Source organism: Centrocercus urophasianus, unplaced genomic scaffold (genome assembly GCF_019232065.1).
Source record: "Centrocercus urophasianus isolate 14NV4802_14NV808 unplaced genomic scaffold, USGS_Curo_1.0 seq_36, whole genome shotgun sequence".
NCBI lineage: Eukaryota > Metazoa > Chordata > Aves > Galliformes > Phasianidae > Centrocercus > Centrocercus urophasianus.
Window position 1 is genome coordinate 1,365,530 of NW_024884933.1, and position 21,767 is coordinate 1,387,296.

The window sequence follows — 21,767 nt, forward strand, 5'->3', positions numbered from 1 at the left end:
GAGGAGAGGAGAGGAGAGGAGAGGAGAGGAGAGGAGAGGAGAGGAGAAAGGAATGGATGGGAAGGGAGAGGAGAGGAGAAGGGACAAGAAACTAGAGATCTCGTGTTAGCCATATCCAGACCCAGGCTTTTCAGTTGATAAATATCCAGCTTACAATCTCAGAGATAGGCCAGCCAACCTGGTAAAGCCTCAACCTAAATCCAGCCCAAGCCTTGTTGTGTGTCAGGCGCAGGCAACCCAAAAATCTTTGGAAATCAATGCACCATATCAAAGCATCAGCAAGATGCATGTAAAGCAGCTCATCACACCCCACTTCATCTCTGGAGATGGATTGCTTGGGGTTGAACCAAAGCATGTTTTGTTAATAGCACTAATTGCTGTCTATCATCAAGAACATAGGGTCATTTACTGCTATTTTCTTAATTAAAAACCCACGCAGAAGCCTCTGATGAGATGAAGATCAGAACAGGCTCAATTTTCCATGCAAATGATTTGCTTCTGATCCTGACCCAGGATTTTCATAACAATTAGAGCCAGCGTGGGGCTCCCCTGGCTCTGAGCTGCCCTGCAGTACCCAGCTGTCCCTCCCCTGCTCTCCTTGTGGGGTTCCTTTCATGCCTGCTTGTGAGGGCATATGAGCACCTGAGGCATTTTCCCTCACTGAGTTGAAAGCTGATGCTCTTCAACATTTAGCTCTGTCCCCACTTTCCTGTTTTATCCACGTTTGATCCCACTTGCTGAGTGGGAACCAGATGACAGGATTCCACTCTTTTTCCATACTGGCCATCAACCTAGATGTGTTTTTTTCAGTCTCTTTTTAACCCCATGAATGAAAAGAGATGTGCAGACCAGCTTCCTCAGAAGCCCATAAAACTACTTTTATCTTAGGAAAAACAAAATCCAACTACAGCTTTCTATGCTTGACTTCCTTCTAAGTGTATGCCTTTATTCTTGTTACCTTTTGCAGCCATTAACCCCTGCCTTTCCTCCCCCAAAATCTCTTAAATAGTCAGATACAAACGTATCTACTGGAAGAGGAGACAGGCCAAGCTCTCTCCCTCACATTTTTGCTTCAGAATGATTCCCTAAGCAGATATAAGCAGGATAAGATAGAGTTAATGATAACAGGTGAGTGCAGCCCACTAAGAAATGAATTAAACTCTGCGTGGAGTTTAGCGATGGTCACCATCAGGAAGCAATTCAATTTGTCCACGTTTTTCTTAGATGTAAATAGAGAAACTTACAATTTTGTCATTACAGAGGTGTCATTTCCTGCAACAAGCAAAGGAAAGCAAACTATAATTTGATGAGAGAAATAGCTTTTCCTTCTAATGTCTTCTAGAGACATCTTTCTATCTTTCTATTGGTGTCTTCAGTTCTCAAGTAATCAGAATGCTTTAAGATGTGAATTATGGCTAGGAGGAAAAAGAGAAAGCTATGTAAAACCTAGCTTGTGTGTGCTCGAGGCAGTCCAGTTCTCCAGCATAAGTGATTTCTTACCCTGTCACATCTCATCTACAGCGCCTGGGAGAAACTCCTTTTGTCCTGTTACTTTCATACCATGGTCTCCAAGCTGTGCCCTGCATTCTACATCCAGAGCAGGAGGGCTCGATGAAGCAAGATCCCCTCGTATGTCCTGGCTGGAAGTTTGATGACAGCCATTCTTCTGCTTCTGGCTCGTTCCATGGATGGCGTTCTCAGAGGTCCAGGCAGGTCTAGAACTCCCTTGAGTGCGACGGTCAGGGTTCAGCTCATCCCAGGGTGTTACAGGGCTCTGCTCAGTCAGTACTGCTCCCACAGTGCCTGCACTAAGCTATTGACAGAGAGGAACACATATTAGAGCTTGCATTTATGTGCAGCAGAGCCCTTTACTTACAGGACAAAGACACAAGTTCAACATCTCAGCCATCCGTGGATTCCGTGTTCACCTCCTTACTTGCTGGGCAGGTCCATGGCCACTTCCCATCTTCCTTTTCGTGGAGACAGCTGGATTCCAGTGACACACCAGGCTGTCATTTTGGACACTGTAGTTCTTGTTACCGAGAAGCCAGTAGGTTTTCATTTTCCCTTTGCCCTGGGACAAGAATAAGGAGAGAGCAGAAAATGGCTGTTTTCATGGGAAGCTGAGAATCACTATGGCTAGGGCTACTACTTGTGCTACATTCTGCTAATTATCTCAGCTGCAGAGATAAGAAATGTTGCTACCTGGGAAAAGAGTTGTGATTTGGGTGCTCATGCTCATTCTCCCAGTGCAGAAAAATGCTGTTCGCTGGCAGTACTTCTGAGGGTTTAATATCAGTCTTATATCTGTGAGTTTTTGTGACTGAATCCTAACATTTTCACACATATTTGTGTCGTTTCATGCAATGCAGGCACAACAGCTGTATTTCAAAGCATGCAGTAGTGCTTTTATTTTGATGAGGAGGAGTCATGTATAGCCACTTCTAATTAAATTAGCAAGAGAACTTTGGGGCTGTGGGGCTTGTAATATGCAGAAGAGCAATGGCCAAACCCACCCTAACTCATTAAACTCTATTACTGTAACACAGCTACAGAAAGCAGGTTACCTTGACTTCAATTTCTCCTCTCAGTTCAATTTCATAGGCATCATATGTGAGAAGAGCATTGTATGTAGCAGAGCTGATGTGGATCTTCTGTGCTAGGATTCAGAACAGAACGTTAGAAAGGAGTGATTGCTCCATTCCTGGAGACCGTGCTGCTGGCTGGTTGAGGGACTGTGCCAATCTACCTTGCCCACCACCTCACCTTGAGTACTGGGTGAAATTCTGGGCACCACAGTACAGAAAGGACAGCCTAAAGCTCCCTTGTGGCATCCTCCAGGTCTCTCATGGCATCCTACAGCTTTCTCATGGCATCCTACAGTTCCTTCATGGCCTGCAGCACTCTCATGGCATCCTACAGCTCTCTCATAGCATCTTGCAGCTCCTCATAGCAGCCTGCAGTTCCCTCATGGCATCCTACATCTCCCTCCCCTTGTGCCAGAGCCACTTACGCAAGCTGGTGGACTCCATGCGTGAGGCAGTGTTTACGGTGTCCCCAAAAAGGCAGTAGCGAGGCATTTTGTAGCCCACAACTCCAGCTACGCAGGCTCCTGTGTGTATCCCAGCCCTCAGCTGCAGCCTGCTTGCTGGCATGTGAGGGATCACGACCTGACGAACGGCTGCCAGGAGATCCAGAGACATTTTGGCAATCTCATCTGCATGTTTTGTGCCATTCCTTTCTGGCAGGCCGCTCACTACCATGTAGGCATCACCGATGGTTTCCACCTGATGGAAAGGGATGTCTGTCACTGAGCACTGAGTTTTCTTTCAAAAGGAAATTGGAGCTTATAAGCAGGAGGGGAACTGACTTTTTACATGGTCTGATAGTGACAGGGCAAGGGGAAATGGCTTTAAACTACAAGAGGGGAGATAAAGGTTAGATGTTAGGAAGGCATTCTTTACTCTGAGGGTGGTGAAGCCCTGGCAATGCCCAGAGAGCTGTGGGTGCCCCATCCCTGGAGATGCCAAGGCCATGGATGGACCCTGTGCAGTTTGAGCTGGTGGGGGTACCCAGCCCACAGCAGGGGAGTTGGAACTGGATGACCTTTAAGATCCTTTCCCATGTAACCCATTCTATGATAACACAGTCCCTGTGTGATGGGGGATTGCACTTCATGGCTTCTGACCAGCTGGATTGGTGTCTTTAATATTCACCAGCACACAGTACATAGGATTCCAGCTACATCCAGATTCCTTGCCTGCGGGTTTGTCCTCACCTTGTAAACATCATAAGACTCAATCCTGCTGTCAAAGCAGATGTAGAGATTGTTGAGCATCTCGACAACCTGCAGGGGGGTACAGGAGGCAGCAATGCTCGTGAAGCCCACGATGTCTGAGAAAAAGATGGTCACCTGTCACAGGGAGAAGGCAGGTGTGAAGCTGAGGCCTGCAGGCAGCAGTGGCTGCTGCTCTGACTCTGAAATGTTCTCTATTATTTTGCTGCAATTTATTTCCTATATGTGGTTCTGTGAGTTCCTTGCATTAGATGGGAGACTGAAAGTCTGAAGGTCAAGCGCTTTGTAAGCAGGGATCAACAAACTTCTTGTAGATGGGAGTCCTTTTAATAGTGCTTATTATTACCCACTCATCCAGAAGAGCCACCTTTTCACTCTCTGCACTGGCTTTCCTACTTTTGATGTTGTGACTATTGTGGGTTATCACAAACGGTGCAATTACAGGTAGTTTTGTCAGTGATAACTCCAAATTAAACGCAAACTTTCATTATTGTATTTCACAGCTGAAAGTAACGGAGTGTCCAGGTGAAAAAGGCTGAAGGGAATGAACAACTACTTTATAATTGGGGTTTTGGCTGTGGGCTGTGCAGCTCAGCTGCTAAGTTGAGCACTGGCAGCAGCACGCTGTGAGGCAGAGCTTCAAACACACGGATGCTTTGGCCAAAATCTGCCCTTGTTTTTATGCCTGTTTGAGGCTGTGACATCTTTGGTCCTTCTCATCCCTCTCTAAATCCCATGCTGTCCTTCCAGTTATGCCTATGAAACCATACTGACACGTACAGGCAGGATTTGTCCCGTGTTGCTTTTTGGTGGTTGTGATTGGGGTTTCTTTTGTGATTTGCTCCATTTTACAAGGAGGAAACTCAGTTCTTCCCACTGCATACCTGTGAAGGAATGATGTGGGCAGGCTCTCAGGAGTAGGCTCTTAAACCCAAGTAAGACAATGTGCCTTGCCTTTGATATCTTTACCATCTAAAGCTATACTTCTGGAAATTTCAGCTCTTCTTCCAGCCCCATCAACCTGAGTGCTTCATGGGACATCATTGTACAGCTTTTTCCAAACCCCATAATGAATATTAAGACTTATATTCACACTCATCTAGGAGTGCTAAAATAGATTCCTCAAAGCAGAGGAATGTGGGTGCTCTCTTTCTGAATGTTTTCCCACCCCTGGTGTCAGCAGCTTTTTCCATTTGCTAGCACAGACTAGATTTACCTGATCATAATTTTCTGCCTCAACTTTTTGGCATTTCCTTAGCTGCTTGGCCACAGATTTGGGTAACATCTGGTGCAGGAGGTCCTCAGCCAGCTGCCTCTCCCGTTTCAAGTCCTGTGTCTTTTCCTTGAGGCTCCTGGCATAGTTGTGAATCCAATCTGTCATTTGCTTGAAGAATATCAGGGTTATGGGGTAAATGAGGCAGGCTATCACTAGCAGGCTGATCTTCAGGCTCGTTGTGAACAGGATTTCTTTAGATTTCTTGATGAGCTTTTCCTGTCCCCTCTGCAGGAGGCAGCTCTGCATGTTTAGGAGTCCCTTTAGCAAGGCTTCAATGGAGGCAAACTCATCCGAGCCCAGGAACGGGATGAAAAAATGGATCCCTTCAGAGGAGGTGAAATGAAGCGATTGGTTGACGTTATCCCTCCAGCACTTCTGCGCGCTCTCTGATGAGAAGACAGCATAGTTGAGAGTGGCTGCAAGCTGATGCAGTGTTGTTTGAAGGCTGACGGATACTGGCATTAACTGAGCTTTCAGCACAGCTTCTCCTATTAGAAGGATGAGTTTAAAAGCCACTATGTCTGCCCAGTCAGGATTACGTCGCATAGCTTTGAGGTCTTCATGGGGACTGCTAAAAAGCCCCAGCAGGTCAGAAATCACTCCAGATAGCATCTCGCTGGCTTCACTATCCCCTGTGCTATTCATTCTCTGTCTCATGTCAATGATGTAAAGCCTACAGGTAGAGATTTTCTCCTTCTTGCATTGACAATCCTCACAAGACAGTTCTGCTTCTCTTGCTTTGCAGAGGGAGTTCAGATTCTCTAATAGCTGAGCATGAAATGATGTATTCCTCTTGTCTGCTGCTGGGAACAGCCAGCTGTGCCTTTCTTCCTGCAGCAGAGAGATGAGGCGAATGGCCCAAAGGGTTTCACAGGAGGCAAGTTCCTGAAGGGCCTTCCCTGTGCTTCTCCATGCTTCCAAGCTGCTGCTCAGATCAAAGGAAACAGCTCCAAGGAGGCTGCAGAGGGAGACCACGCATGCCAGCAGGATCCTTTGAGCTGTTTTTCTACCACCAGCACTGGAAAAGGAAGAATATCTAAAAGAAAGAAATGAAAGAAAGAAGGAAGAGAGGGGTGGGATGTGGCAGGGGAGTCTGATCATGATGGTATTTCTTACAGCTCCCGAAAATATGGCTGGAGCTAACAGTGATACATCCTGAAACGAAGCAAAGGGATTGAGCATTAGCTGTACGTTATTGAAAGAAATATTTGGTCGTATTTTTTTCCTTCTGATGCTTTCTTTTAAAAGAAAATGGTGGAAAAGAGACAGTTCTTGTGATGCTGGGATGGGATCGTGCCATTCTCCTGTGAGTATGAAGAGAGATATGAGTGTTTGCAGTGGGTTTTATTCCCTGTGGAGCTCCTGTTTAAACCTCAAAGCAGCCCATGAAAAAACAGCTCTGTGATTTCAGTGGTTGTGATCCGCAACTGTTAAAAATTTTAATCAAAGCTGTGACCAGAACTTTTGGAATTTGTTCTTAATGGGGAATTTCCAGAAAATGGATGATTTGCGTTGATACGTTCAAATATGCTTAAATATTTCCACTTTGTTGTCCAAATATTTCAAGGGGGAAGTTATTCAAATTTCAGTTCTGTTTCAGTTTTTACAGGAGTACACATCCCCATCTGTTACTTTTTTGTCTGTAATATTTGTTGTCTGTGCCTCACGGTTACCTCTTCTCTTCCGCAACACTCGTAACTGACACCCTGTCTACGCAGCAAAATAACCTCTTAACAATTTTCAATTAACCGTTTACAACCCTGCCTTAATGATGCTCACACAAACAACTCAGGATGTTACAATGAAGCACCCAAACAACCTTCCTCTCCAACTGCTAAAGCACCAACAAGGAACCAGGCTGCTGATCGGAAAGGGAGAGATCTGCAGCGATGCTGCCAGCGCCCACTGCTGCATCTGACCATTCCTGCTGCTGAACCCCGACACCCGCAGGTGTCACGGGGTGCTGTCTGTAAAAGCACTTTGCAGTGCTGCCACACTCACCTGTGCTGACCTGCTGGCACCCGTGCTGCCTTCTCACCGGGCATCTCCACTGCTGGTCCCACTGCGTCTCACTCAGATCCCATCTGCTGCCTGCCCACCTCCTGCTATGCGAGCGCTTTGCTTCCTCACCCCTCTACCCTCAGAGTTGTTCCTGTGGCTCTCCTCTCTTCTGATCCTCGCTCCTCTCACAGCGGGCTCGCACCCCCCAGGGAATATCAAGCTCCAGCCCAAGGTAGGGGAAAGGCTTTAAAAGGTCCTCAGCATTATCGCGAAATACGTGCTCGGCTCTTGACAACACACAAGAAGAAATGACAGAGACACGTGTTTTTCTTTCATGTTGCAAAAAACAGTGTTTATTGCAGTGAAAAGCGTAATTTCCCAGCTATCTGTGATCAAAGGTGTCATGATTATGACTTTATTCAAACTGTTGTTCTTGGCATTGCTCTCATCTGCCATGCAGGTCTCCCTGGGTTAGTTTTTTTCTATAACCTATAAAAAGGTGAAACGAGGCACAGATCAGACCATGAGAGCCAACTGTTTGTGAGCAGTGTGTGTTGTGTTTGGGATGTGGGATTTACAAAACTGAAACAAGGTTTTTGCTCCTCGGCCACTCTTGAAATTAGGGTTTCTGTTATCTTATAAAACAGCTGGTGCTCCAGATCTGAGCATCATGCATTGCCTTCTAGGATGTGACTGTAACAATCAGTGTTATTGATAGGTACCAATCACTTCTGAAGTTGCACCAATCAAACTCCTAATGAGTATAAATCAATCTCTAGACTGAAGGAAAAATGCATTCCTAAACATCAAGACTTACGTAAAAGTGGAAATAACTTAAATACCTAAGTGCAAAGAGGATGCTTTATTTTTGCTTTGGGGTTGATTCTCATGCTGATAAGGGCCTACCTACAGAGATAGCTGCTTCTGTGTAAAAGAACCAGTTGAATCAAAAGTGATGCAGCTCCCTGAGCAGATGGCAGAGCTGTCCATCAGATAACTGTCAAATAATTGTTCAGGTAGTTTTCCTTGAGAAGACACAGCTTTAAGATACATTTTTCCCTTCCTGGTCCTACAGTAGTGACCTCAGAAATTGTCAGGTGTCATTATTCTCTAGTAGCAAGGCCTTGAGCTTTACCTCCTTGATCCAGCTGTCGAAAGCAGAGATCCGGGTGAAGACAGAAGGCTTCCGATAATAGTTGCAGCCAAGAGAAGAGCCAAAGCTGACAATACCATGCACTTCCCACACGCCATCTGCATTTTGGCAGTTCAGTGGGCCACCAGAATCCCCCTGAGAAGGAGAGGAAATGCAGTTAATGGCAGTCATAGTGTGAGTAGTTCTTCCTTGTGTTTTAGGCTTTCCTTTCTATCAGGCCTGGTTGTGTCAAACCAAACCCTAAGGTTGGTGTTCTCTGGACTCACGTTACAACTGGAGGTGATTCCATCTCCACCAGCGCACACCATGTTGGTTTTCACTGAGCTTCCCCACCAGCTAGACTTGGAACAAGTTGCATAATCTACCACCAGCAACAGCCCTTGCTGCAGGTCATCTGGGAGAGCTCCATTTGCTGGGAAGTAACAGAAACAAAGGAGTCATGACACCAGCTGGCAATGAAGGAAGAACAAGCATTGCTAAGTTTCTCCCAGGATCTGGGTACTATTCCTCCAGGTAGGAAACTTCATCTGGGCTGCATAATTCATTCCTTAGCTGCATTCTTTCATTTAAAAAGAAAAAAAAAAAGGCTGTGACTTACCAATAATTTCTATTTCACTTATTAATGTCTCTTTGTTAGAGAAACAAAGGGCTCTTCTTTGTTCAGAATTTGCTTACTGCTCTGGGAACTGCTGCTTGAGCTGACACTTCTGCTGAAGCCCCTGGGATTTCTCTTTACATCTATTCCCTTATGTGTCTTTCCAGTTACTCAACAGCGTGTATCAGGATTAGAAAATTCCCAACCTGCTGTTAATATTCGTGTTAGAACAGCTGCTGAAAACCTACTAAAGGGCCCTCTAGTGCATTACTAGCCCCATTACAAGGAAAATAAGCTTGAAAGGCAGAGAAAATTCGTAAGGTGAGCGAAGTGGGCACCAATGAACTTGGGTTTGAGGGGATCTTGATCATCACCGACAACCTTTTTCCAGTCAATCCCGAGGAAGATGGCAGTGCTGAAGGCCTTTGTTTTGCAGTTTTGCCCATCTCCCACTACTCACTCCGCAGTCTTCCCCATCCCGTCACGTAGCAGGCAGTGTTGGATGACAGGATGCTTTCTGCAGGAGGGAGGCAGGCCAGCCGGATTTTGTCGCTCAATGCAACGTGTTCGGTGAGTTTGATCAAAGCAATGTCATTCCTGTGGTCGTATGAACACTTGTGAGAGGGGTGAGGGGACAAAGAGGATTGCAAATAGTTAAGAGACAGCAGAACGACAAAAAGAAATTATTTAGAAAAAGAGATGCAAGGGAGCAAAAGAGGCCACTGCACAAGCACTAAGGATTCCTCCACCCTTAAAACAGTGGGGAAATCCATGCACTGGAAGACTGTTCCCTGCAGAGCTGCCCCACTTTCCTGCTGGCAGCCCTCTGGAATGTTTCCTTTATAGGTTCTCTTCACCAAAAACAGATGCATGTGTGAGAACCAACTACTGGCACCTGGAAAGTGAAATGGTTTCTTTGCTAATGTGCTCAACCCACCAGCATGCACAGGAGTCCTTCAAAGTCCCTACGAGGGTATTAATACCATTTAATTGATCATACTCCATGTTTATGTCTTTCATGCAAGATGTTCAAAATGGTTTTTAAATTGTTTGATCAATTTATTCCCTCCTGCTTTATGAAGAAAATTATTGCCTAGAACAGCAGTTTCTCATCAAAACATGAACATGCAGAATGGCAGCTGAAAATGCAATTAATCAATTAGCAATTAATACGGGAAGCTCTTTATCTTCTCTTGAGGAGGAAAGGTACAGACTGGAGCAAACATTTTGAAGTTTTTGAAGTTTTGCTTTGCTTCCTGTAGGTGAATAAACACTTTCCACCAACTTACCCACTTGCAACGCTGTATGAATTCCATTTCTCATGGACAACAATTTTTTCTGGGAAGGCTGTGACAGATCCTTGCTCCTCAGCTGCTAGGTTGTATTTTCCAAGAAGCACTCGATAATTCCTGCTAGAACTGGACAAGAAAAGAACTAAAGTTCAGCTGTGTTAGTTACTGAATTATCAAATTGTCAAGAATAACATGCAGCCAACTCTTCCTACTCCACGTGATGACCTCCTCTACCACCTACTGATGCCATAACCAGTGTGTAGTGGATGCACATATTCAAGGACATATGATAACAGACCACAGTTGGGTTGTCTCCATGGAAACAATTTTGATGATGGGGCAGCACATTTGTACCTGATCATTTCTTTCTTATACTTTCCTGTAGTATGAAGAGTGGACAAAACACAGAGCTCTTGACTCCATGGGAAGGAGAGAACTGGCATTAGTATGTTTGGGCTTTTTTCTTCATCTGTCTCCAGTCAAGCATTGCTTTATGAGCACAGACTTTAACTCAATGGTTTACCTGATGCAGTGTGCAGCTGTCAATACCCAGTTGGTTGCAATGAGGATTCCTCCACAGGTGTGATGCCAACCACTACTTGATTGGTATTGAAGAGAGGCCTAGGATCAACAGATACCAAGCAAGGCTCAGGTTTTTGCTTGCTGATTTTTCCAATGTTGCATTTTCTTCCAGCACATGTATCACAACTTGCTACTTGAAGGTAATGGGAGGTCTTTAAGCTAGAAGAGTTTTGAAGAATCTTAGAACCATCAAGACCTCTAAGAGTATCTAGTGTAACTCTTCACCTACCGCCAGTACTGCCCACCAGTGCCACATCTCCACGTTCCTTGAACACCTCCAGGGATGGTGACCCCATCACTTCCCTGGGCAGCCTGTGCTACTGCATCACTGCTCTTTCAGAGAAGCTGTTTTCCCCAATACCCAACCTGAACTTCCACTGGTGCAACTTGAGGCTATTACCTCTCATCCGATTGCTGTCGCCTAGAAGAGGCCAATCCCCACCTCACCACAACCTCCTTTCAGGACTTCCTGTCCTCAGGAGAAGGATTTTCTCCTTTCCTACCATTCAAAAGTTGGATTTTTTTAATGTTTGGGTTTTTTTTTTCCCCAAAGTTCAAGCCTGGTCCAAACAGAACATTTTGTTTTCTTCAAAAATCAATTTGTTAACTCAACGTACAACTGTGTTCCAGTAGGCATTGTACTCTCCACTGAATTTTACAGTATTCCTGCTAAATACGAGCTGGTCTACTGAGAGAACATGAAGACCTCTGTGGCACGCCAGGTATTACAGCTCTAATCATTTCAGGGAAGAACAGAAGGATTCACCTGCCAGGGCCAGCTGTATGGTCTTGCATTTTCTCCTCCAACAACTCGAGACACAGCAGGTGGGTAGGCAGGAACCCCGCAGCCAAGGGCTGGAAAACATACAAAGATTTGTGTTTTAAAAGTAGGAACTGAAAAAGAATTCTGTAAGAGAGGTTGGGTTGGTTGGTTTTTGTTCTTATGGTTTGTTTGTTGATTTAATATAGACTGTGCTTGTATGGAACGTTGAAAGGCAGAGATACAGCCTACAATTGGATGTAATACAGGTGAAGATACAGCCATCAGTCAAGGCTGAGCAATGTTATATAAAGCCTATTTGTTTTCTGGCAGGTAATCAAATCATGTTGGCTCAACCAAATTCTCATGAATCAACTGAGATGCAGCTCGTAGCAGATGCAAAGCAATCTGGCATGGATTGACTGTGTTACAGAGCATTCAAGCTAAGTAAAATAACTTCTAAGTAAAATAACAGGCTGAGAGCAGTGGTGCTCCTTGAACTTCTGTGATATGAACAGAATAACTTAGTACCTAGCTGCCATTCTGAACCTTTTATTTAACAAAAGCAATTAATTAATTGTCTTATTCTGCTTAAAAAAAAAATAATAATAGGAAAGCTGCTATTAGATTTTAATTCATTTTTTCTTTAGAACTGGTATTGAAATTGAGAACATACCTGCAGCTGCCAGAGTCAGCACAGCAAAGAGGATTCCAAGCATGATGCCGGGTAACTGCATGCTGTGGGCTCTGCTTCACAGCTTGTTTTATACCTCACCTCCTGGAGACGTGAGTACGTGAATGTCCTGACACCAATGGAAAACTGTGGGATAATTTTTTATATGCACAAATGCTTAAGGGAAGGGAAAAAAAAAAAAAAACCATAGAGATAGACCTTGAATCTGGACTAAATATAAAACTTTGGCTAAAAGCAATTTCAACTGAGTTGCATGTAATCTATAGCAGTTGTTTGTTTTCCCATTGCCTTGAAAATTCATCAGAATGTGTTTCCTGTATGAAAACATTAATGAGTTATTCTAACACTGAATAGTATGTGAGCAGTAATGCTATCTGATGTGTAATCAGACAGTGATAGACTTCACAGAATCACAGAATGGCCCAGGTTGGAAGGGACCTCAAGGATCATGAATCTCCAACCCCCTGTCACATGCAGGGCCACCAACCTCCACATTTCATACCAGACCAGGCTGCCCATGGCCCCATCCAGCCTGGCCTTGAACCCCTCCAGGGATGGAAGGGGCATCCACAGCCTCTCTGGGCAGCTGTTCCAGCACCTCACCACTCTCACAGCAAAGAACTTCACCCTGATATCCAACCTAAATCTTCCCTCCCTCAACTTAAATCCATTTCCCCTTGTCCTGCAGTTATTTACCCTTTCCAAGAGTTGACTCCCCTCCTGTTTGCAGGCTCCCTTTAGGTACTGAAGGCTGCAATGAGGTCACCCCACAGCCTTCTTTTCTCCAGGCTGAACAAGCCCAGCACCCTCAGCCTGTCTTCATAGGGGAGGTGCTCCTGTCCCCTGATCATCTCTGTGGCTCTCCTCTGGACCCTCTCCAACAGCTCTCTGCCTTTTTTGTACTGGGGGCTCCAGACCTGGATGCAGTAAAGGGGGACAATCACCTCCCTGTCCCTGCTGGCCACCCCTCTGCTGATGGAGCCCAGGATATTGTTTACTTTCCGAGCTGCAATGCACACTGCTGGCTCATGTTCAGTTTTTCATCCATCAGGACCCCCAGGTCCTTCTCTGCAGGGCTGCTCTCAAGGAGCTCCTTCTAGTCTGTATGGATGCCTGGGATTCCTCTGGCCCAAGTGCCAAACCTTGCACTTTGCTCTGTTGAATCTCATTATGTTCACCCGGACCCACCTTTCAAGTCTATTGAGGTCCCTCTGAATGGCATCCTTTCCTTTCACCATTTTCCTTTTCCTTTCGTTTTCCTTTTCCTTTCACCGTGTCAACCACACCACTCAGCTTGGTGTCATCAGCAAATTGCTGAGGGCGCACTCGATTCCGTTGTCAACGTCATTGATGAAGATGTTAAAGAGATTTGAATCCCATCAGTGGGATTGGAATCATTTCCAGACACCTCTTCAGACTTCAGTTGTTGTGTGATGATATGATTGCTTGAAATTTTGTTTGTCTGCTTTATTTTTTTGACAGAATAGCAATGTATCTTCTTTCCTAGACCAAGTTGCGTTGTGTTTCAGCATGCCATCCTTCCTCAGTAAAACCAACTGCAATTGCTTGGGAGCAGATGTTACAAGGAGTACAGAGAACAAACTGTCTGTGATGATGGAGGATGATGCAGCATGGTGAGCCAGGCTTTATTTCTTTTCTATTCCCTTCAGTTCTTAGATCAGTGGCACTTCCCTGGAAGCAAATGAGGTTTCTGTAGTACAGCAAATGGGCATTTTCATGGTGGAAGGCAGAAATATATAATCCTTTGCTGTTTCTTTTTCCCTCTCAAGAATACGTTGTCCCACCAAAACAATGCTTTACGTGGTTGGACTGGATGATCTTGGAGGTCTTTTCCAACTTGGTAATTCTATTATATGAACAACAGTGCTTGAGCAAGTTGCATTCTGAACTTCAATTTGAATCAACCAAACTGTTCTAGCATTTTGTGTTTATTACGTGACAAAAACAAAAATCTGGATTAACCAACCATAGAATTGAGATTATAAAAAAACTGAAAAATCAGCAATTAATTCTCTCAACATCTAAATTTATATAATGAAACAACGTACTGTGCTTTCAGCTTCCATGCAGCTTTCTGTATACTGTTCTGTCACTCTCTCCTCATTAAATAACAATGAAAATTAAGTATAAATTCTGGATGTCAATTACTATTTCAGTTTTCCTTCTTTGTGGGTATGGCATAAATATGGACTTGCTTGGGCTATTTTTTTTTCCCCGAGCATTTTTACAATCATTTCACAAGCAATCTTCTGCTACATTAGGGGAAACCCTTTTCTCTCTTATTTTTTCTTTTCCTCTTTGTAAAGGAATTCTGTTATTTCATTGCCTGGGGAGGAGTTTAATAAGAATCCCATTTTTAATGGAGAACCCCCTCAAAACTTTTGTGTGTTGCTCCATTTCTGCTTTATGTAACAATTGCTCATCATCTTTTCCAGGTCTAGTCTGAATAGGCTGAAGTATCTTTCTTGGGCTCAGTGGACGTCGTATGTTAGCAGCTCTGCTGTCGTACGTCAAAAACCTCATCCCAAACCATGATGGCTTTGGAAACAGCTCCTGTCTTCGTGCTGGATGTTTCACAGAACCTACACAGCTCACGGGGCTTCAGTAAGAAAGAGCACAGGTACTTCCAGCGTGTTGTTAAAGCATAATAGCTAATAACTCTGTCCGTGTGATAATGTACAATTTATTAGGTAGTCCATTGGACGGATCCGTGATCCATTTATGAGCGTTCTTCAAACCTAAGCTTAGTCTGCACACCTCCAAAAAGAACAATGTTACCTGGAGCCCAGGGAATGAAGATTAATGTTTCTGTTATTGTGCTTTCCATCTTCTGCCTTTAAATTGCCTGTTTCCAGCTTGGACACATTTGTATTTTGTTTCCTAAGCTGTATTTTTTTTTAAATCCAAGCACTTGTGTAGCTGATGTAATGTAAGGCTTGAATGTAATGTAAGGCTTGTCCTAACTGAGCAGAGAGCAAGGGAAGGAGAGAACAGAGACCACATAAACCCACACTTCAGCGATCAGGTTAGATTCAGAAATATTTATTTAGAAACAACAGCTTTGGTATTTTAAAACCAAACAACCTTTAAACCACTAGAAAGTGAGATGTCTCCCCCCACAGCCAAAACAAATGAATGCTCAAAGCCTCAGTATGTTCAGAAGAGGAAACCTGCAGATCAGCATTTTTAAGTCCAGAAAACAGTTTCTTTAAACTGATTTTGCACTCTACAATCATAAAGGCTGAAAAGACATTACCTGCAATTAGATATCTACAGTTCAACTGACTGTCTCGTTACTGAACTGGAGGCAAAATTATTAACATCCTCCCCCACCCTCAAGCAATAAATTAAAAAACACCAGAAATGAAGTTATGCTGAAATTTTCTAGTTAATTTAACTCTACAAAGGCAATCATCATTCTTTATTTTCCTGTAAAATTAAAAAACAAATCAAAATATCAAAGGACTTGGTATATCTTCAAGTATTTTTACCAAATGGATTACTTTTAGGGAACTCAACAGCTTATAAGGAAAAAGAAAATGTCTGTTACACAAGATTCTGGGACAAACTCTTCAATAACCACATGTTCCAAGTCTCAGATTCCTTTCTTAACAAGGCACAAAAGGATTGTTGCTTTCAAAAGGTCCTTGTTCTCAGCTGAAAAATCATCAGATGTCTTGTGCAAATGGAGGCTGAAAGCAGGACTAAGTTCACTTGGACACTGGGAAATTCCCATTCAATTCATGAAACGGTGCTATTTCAACACCATCAATCTTGCTTACTGCTACAGAGGTTTTGAGCTCCAGCTAGCTTCCACTGCATCCTTTGTTTTGGAATTGAGTTCTGCACCATCTTCATTTTAAGTAGGTCTAATTAAGACAGACTTGTTTGCTATACACTGCAAAGCTTTTTGCAATATCAAGAAGGAAGAGGTGTGAAGTCAGCCCTGGTGAGTAGCTGTGAAGTTTCTCAGCATCTCAGAAAGTGTCAGGGACAGTTACCTGTTGTAATGGCTAACAAGTAATTTTGTAAAAGGCAGACAGCAAATGTTGTAGATGACAAAGGCAACAAGATAGCAGTTAAAAAAAAAAAAAAAAAAAAAAAGAACACCATTTTATAATGTCAAGGGTACATTTCAGGATGTGTGGCAGGATGCAGCTGTGTAATTCAAATTACTTCCCCACCACTTCTTCCTTTTGCACTAAAGTTTCACCATGGTCATATGCTTCTAATTGCAGCTGGCTTTGATATAAATATCTATTCTACCTCTTCCATGTTAGCTTGTTTAGCCAGAAACACCATCTCTCCCATTCATCAATAGATGGCTGGTATTCAGACCTGCCTGGGATCAGGCCTGATCTGAACACTGCAAAGCCCGTGAGCTTACAGGAAAACGACCAGCTGAGCTGAAACCCATCAGATTGTCGACTGTCCCCTCCCATCCAACTGCAACTATCCAAAATTCTATGTTACGATTTGGAAAAACAGGGCATTCCAAAGCCAGGCCTTCTCCTCTGACAGCTCTATTATGCAGTCCTGATGTTTTGTTCCTGCTTTGTACCAACACACATCCAGAAAGTACCAGTCCTAAGAGCAGAAATCACTTCAGTGTCTATTCTGGACTAAGGTTTCGCTAGTGACCAGGCTTTCTAGGCTACTCAAAACAAGAATTTCAAATCTTTTACACCAAAGTGGGAGATGCTTGAAGTCAGAACCTCCAACTCACGGTAAAAGCACTCAGCACCCTTCTTAAAGCAGCTAGTATGTCATCTGAATGGGAGAAACCCTCAAAATGATGGTGCTAATGTGGCATGATGGAGTATTGCACAGTGTCTATGTATTTGTAAATGTTAACCAGTAGTCCCAACAGGTCAGCACCTTGACCTAAGAGCACTAGCTTCCATCTGTGTGTTCTCATTTGACAAGTCACACATTGAAAGCAGGCAGACAAGCATGCACATCTCACACACAGCAGTAATTGGCAGCTCTTGCTTAAGTATTCCCTTACTGTTTAATAAGGAACATATCTGGTGACACAGCTGCTGTGGGAAAAGGACAGAAAAGCTGCATCTGCCTTAATCTGCAGCCTTAGGAATGTTTAAGGACTGACAATGGATTTCTCTCTGCAATATTTGTGAGCCCTACCACTCCAATCCCTGTTCTAACACTACTGCGTGCAAGATGCCATAGATCACTTGTTGCAAGAGAGACTGAAAATCCTCATAATCTGAGAGACTCCCTAGGCACAGTTGACAAAAACAGGCTGACAGCACTCAGAGGAAGGCAGCCAAAAGCAACAGCCTTACACCTTACTCCTGAAGAGAGGCTTGGCTCCTGGCCCACAATATTCATTGTAGATGAGCTTGAACAGAAACAGATGAAACAGTGTGATTAAGGATGCCACGCTGAACCAGAACAGGAAGGGTAAACCTGGGTACTGCTTAGCCATGTGTTCCTCGTGAGCCAGAATAGCTTTCAGATGGAGTGTGTGTCTCAGGTCCTGCAAGTGGACCAAATCTGTCGATATATAAAGTAGTGGCGTGATGGGCTGAGTCACCATGACTGGGAACGTATGGCCTCGTGCCTCTGAGGTCAGCTCCACGGGCTCATTCATACAGCCTGCTTCACACGCATACAGTCTGACTGGCTTGTCTTGGAATTTCACAGACACGTGCAAGAAGGGCTTTCCTTCCGCATCCAGCAGAACGGCTAAGTTAATCAAATCCTTGTTGTAATGGATCCCACGTAAGGAATAGCTGTTGTGAAGTACATCAGGGTCAGCCTGAAACTGAAGATGGTTTTCTGTGAACTGCAGACCTCCAAAACTGAGCACCATGCCTTGCATAAGCCCGTGGACTCCGGCTGCCACGAGAGCCTTACAACCCCGCTTCTGGAGGGTCAGCTTCCACAGGTCTGAGAGCTGCAAGACCTGGGGCACGCTGGTCAGCTTTGCTGGCCACAGGTTCTCTGCATGCATGGTTGCATGGCCGCTGAAGCAATGGTCAGCATAGTTCAAGCTGGCTTCCATTTTTTCTCTGTCTTCACTGCTAATGAGTGGATCTAGCAGAGGAGCTGGCATGCTTGAAAGCATGTAGTAGAGAGTCATGTTAACAGTCTCACTGGATGGTGTATGTGAATCTGTGATCTTCCTCATTTCAATCCCTGCAATAAATGGCAATAACCAAGAGTCAAAGGATCATACGACATTTACCACAAGAAAAATTTCAAAGGGACATCTATCACTATTAACATCTAAAATACTGTAAAATACAAAGCCCTGCATTATCTGGGCAGCCATTCTTTTATTCAAGGCCATGAAAATCTTTTAAGAGCATCCCTGGAGTAACAACACAACAGTCCTCAACTTTCATGGAGAATTTTACAGAAGTATAAAGATAGTCCTTTATGCTGCAACTGGAGGTCAGCTCCATTCCCATCTTGCAGCTGGCATGCTAGGCAAATCAATGAAGTCCCTACAGACATGAAAGCCAGTGCATCCAGAATTATAGTGGGACACATTTTTTTTTACGCAGTGAGGATGACTCCACTTTTCTAAGTGGAATCACAAAATAGCCTGAGTTGGAAGAGACTCAAAAGGATCATGGAGTCCAACTCCTGGCTCCACCTGGGACCATCCAAAAATCAAACTTTAGATTCCAAACTTAGAATGCTGTTTTATTTTCCCAGTGTCTCTGGAGGCCTTACAGGAACCAGGTCACCATGCATTCAGCTCTTCTCTAAAGCAACTGTTTGGAGGTTGAGGATCACTTTCCTTACCTGAAATGAACAGGTCTGACCAGGTCTGCTGGTGCTCCTGGAAAAGATCTTCCACCCCCATCTGCATCACCTCCAGCATCTCCTTCTTGGCCGACTCCCTCAGCTTGCTGAAAGTCTCCTCCAGCCTGGAGACCTCGATGGGCTCCGAAGTGTACACCACGGACCACACGGTTTCATCAAAGGTAGACTTGGGTGCCACCTGCACCCGGCTCACAAGCTTCTTAGCAGCCACCACCATGAGCACCACCTTGGGACTGCCAGGCAGTAGCAGACGGCCGGAGGAAAGCAGGAACTGCCGCTCCTCCACCTTCTCCAAGCTGGTAGCAAAGCGGGCGCTCAGCGAAGGTGCCGAAGCTGGGGCCGAGGCCTCGAAGGTGGCCACCCGCTCGGTAGGGTTAGTGATGCGGATACGCTGCAGGTAGAGATGCGGCCGGCTCCGATGGGCCACCACCTCCTCCCGCACCGTCACGCACTCCCCGGCACCTCCGGGCCCGGCGCCCGTCTGCACGCAGCGCACTCTCCGCACGGCCCCGTCCCGCAGCGCCGCCTGCGCCGCTCGCGCCTCTCCACGTCCTCCCAGTGCCCTCAGCCGCACCAGCGCCGGGTACTCGGTGGGAAGCGCCGGGCCTCCGCCAGACCCCGCCGCCGACACCCAAAGGCGGCCGGCGGCTACGTCCAGCAGCAGGAAGCCGTTACCCGCCAGCGCCAGGCCCGGCCCGTCGCCGGCCTCGTCCTCCGGCAGCGGCAGCGCATCGCCGCGTTCGGCCTGAGCCCGCCAGGGGCCAGCGGCCGCCTGCAAGCAGAGGGCGGCGGCGCCGCGGGGCTCCGCTCCCCGCCCAGCTCCGTGCCGCGCCCGCCCGGCCCCCAGGTACCAGTAGGCGACGAGCAGGAGGAGCAGCAGCAGCAGCAGCCGCCGCGCCCAGCTGCTGGACAGCAGCCCCGGCAGCCCCTTCAGCCGCTGCTGCAGCCACATGAGCGGCGGCGGCGGGGCGGGAGACCCGTCCCGGCCCGGCCTCGGCGCCCCAGCGGCCGCTTCCCGGCCCTTCACGCCGCCATTGCAGCCGGCCGGAAGTGCCGCGCCGTACGACAGCCCCGCCGCGCTCGGCGGCGCTTTGCGACAGTTGTGGCGTCGCGCCTTCTGCTCAGCCTTTGGCGGGCGGCCCGGCCCCGCCTCACGGAGCGGCCCGCAGGCGGGTTGGCGCGGTGACTCGGCTCCGTTCAGCACAGGCGCTGTGTCTGTAGTTAATCCAGTGATGGAAGCAGCCCGGAGCGGGCCTGAGGCAGTTTTCCGTCATATTAGTGATTCCCGTTAGCACAACGGAGCCCGATGCGGGACAGCGCGTTGTGTCGCAGCCACGTTTTCTGCCCTGTGCGGGATGCGGGACGGTTGGCGCAGTGCTGCGACCTGCAGGGATCATCGAGTCCACGGGTGCGATTTGGGCTGTCGTGGAGCTTTACAGCAGCAAACACGGGGTCTGCGTAATGCCCTGTGCCATCCCTGCTTCCTCCAGCAGCAAGGAGTTTCCTGTCTGCTCCTACAGATGTGTGCACAACGGGCCAGGGGAAACTTTGGACTCCAGCACAGCTCTCAAAGACAGTAGCAAACCCTGCAGAAACCCTGCGAGCTGAAACGAAGTGTGAAATTCCTGCCTGGCTCAGCGCAGCAAAGGAGAACAGAGTGTTTCCCAACTCCCTGCCAATAAGATGTTTGTTTTTTTTAGGTTAAGGATGGTTTTTTTTTGGGGGGGGGGGGGGGGGAGGGAGATGGGGAGTGGCACACTGTAATGGGTGAGATCCATCACATATACAGAGGTTGGGTGTGTTGTGAGTCTGCCTTAAAAGCTGAGCTCCCTTGGGCTGTTAGGAAGTTGCAGCTCTGCGCAGAGCACGTGTTGCACGTACTCACAGGAACATCTGCACTGGCAGCTGCTTCTGTTTAAAAAGACAGGCACCGACTCCAGCCTGAGCACACAGAGCAGTGCAAGCATAGAAAGAGGGAAGAAGTGTGCTTGCTGGGTTGGCGTGGCTGCAGAATACAAACAAAGCTGTCAAATAGGGCCAGACAGAGGACAGTGGTATTAATGATGCATTCACGACTCCTAGCCTGCAAAACTGCTTTAATTTTAGAACGGAGAGATTGAACAGCCTTCAATGAGAAATATAATATTCCTACAACTCTATAGCCTGAGTCGCAGCACTTTGTCTGAGCTTGGAAGTTGAGAGCTGAACACCTCTGCTGTGGCTCCCACCTTAGATTGTAGAGAATGCTGAAGATTTATCAAGAACTTTTTTTCAGGGCTTCCAAAGTACAGCAGAAATCTAAAGTGGAAGTGATTTATTTTATTTTTTTCAGTTAGCAAAACTGGCAGCATTGAAAAAGGAAGTTTCTTGAAATCACCATCTTAGGGAGAACTAGTATTTCCTTGGGTTGTTGCCTGCAGTTCATCAATTGAGCTTCAGAACTGCTGCGTTTTCCGGGCAATTAGGAGGGAATTCCTACTTTGGGGAGAGGGAGTGGAAACAAGAGTGCTTGGAAGACAATCAAGGCTATTCTCAGTGAGCAAATAAATAAAAGCGGGTATTCTTTGTGAGGAAGCATGGAGAATAACAGCTGCAGTGTGTTCCTTATAACTGAGACAATGCATTTGCTCTTATGCTTCTATGTGTGTGTTTCCTTCCCCGAGTCCAGCTGATATGAGGGCTTGCATCACAGCAGGGTTTCCCTGCACTGAGCCATACGTTCACTGCAATATAAAAATGACCATGAACCCTTCTTTTAAAGATGATTATCGTTTTATAAGGTGGATTCATTTTGCCTGT

At 46.0% G+C, this 21,767-nt stretch overlaps 2 protein-coding genes and 2 long non-coding RNA genes across 5 annotated transcripts in view; 2 read left to right on the top strand and 2 right to left on the bottom strand.

Annotated features, from left to right (window-relative positions):
- LOC122167269 overlaps positions 1-8,501 on the top strand; it is a 25,877-nt gene extending 17,376 nt beyond the window's left edge. Inside the window, exon 3 of the long non-coding RNA XR_006171000.1 lies at positions 8,427-8,501. This is a non-coding gene — a long non-coding RNA (uncharacterized LOC122167269). The remainder of the gene's footprint in view (positions 1-8,426) is intronic.
- On the bottom strand, positions 7,457-12,201 carry LOC122167267 (chymotrypsin-like elastase family member 2A). Its single transcript, XM_042831727.1, has 8 exons — positions 12,132-12,201; positions 11,462-11,550; positions 10,637-10,734; positions 10,111-10,239; positions 9,282-9,418; positions 8,493-8,638; positions 8,209-8,361; positions 7,457-7,562 (listed from the first exon to the last, which is right to left on the bottom strand). The coding sequence occupies exons 1-8, from the start codon at positions 12,190-12,192 to the stop codon at positions 7,545-7,547; spliced, it is 831 nt and encodes a 276-aa protein (XP_042687661.1). The 5' UTR covers positions 12,193-12,201; the 3' UTR covers positions 7,457-7,544.
- Positions 11,059-15,571, top strand: LOC122167268. 2 transcript variants are annotated; one of them, XR_006170999.1, is made up of 5 exons: positions 11,059-11,520; positions 11,789-12,245; positions 13,657-13,783; positions 13,940-14,010; positions 14,606-15,571. It is a non-coding gene; the product is annotated as an uncharacterized LOC122167268 (long non-coding RNA). The 2 variants fall into 2 exon arrangements; XR_006170998.1 differs by having other exon boundaries at positions 11,059-12,245.
- Positions 15,197-19,920, bottom strand: KIAA2013 (KIAA2013 ortholog). The gene is made up of 2 exons (XM_042831725.1): positions 18,948-19,920; positions 15,197-18,332 (listed from the first exon to the last, which is right to left on the bottom strand). The coding sequence occupies exons 1-2, from the start codon at positions 19,918-19,920 to the stop codon at positions 17,473-17,475; spliced, it is 1,833 nt and encodes a 610-aa protein (XP_042687659.1). The 3' UTR covers positions 15,197-17,472.
- Positions 19,921-21,767: the final 1,847 nt, after the last annotated feature.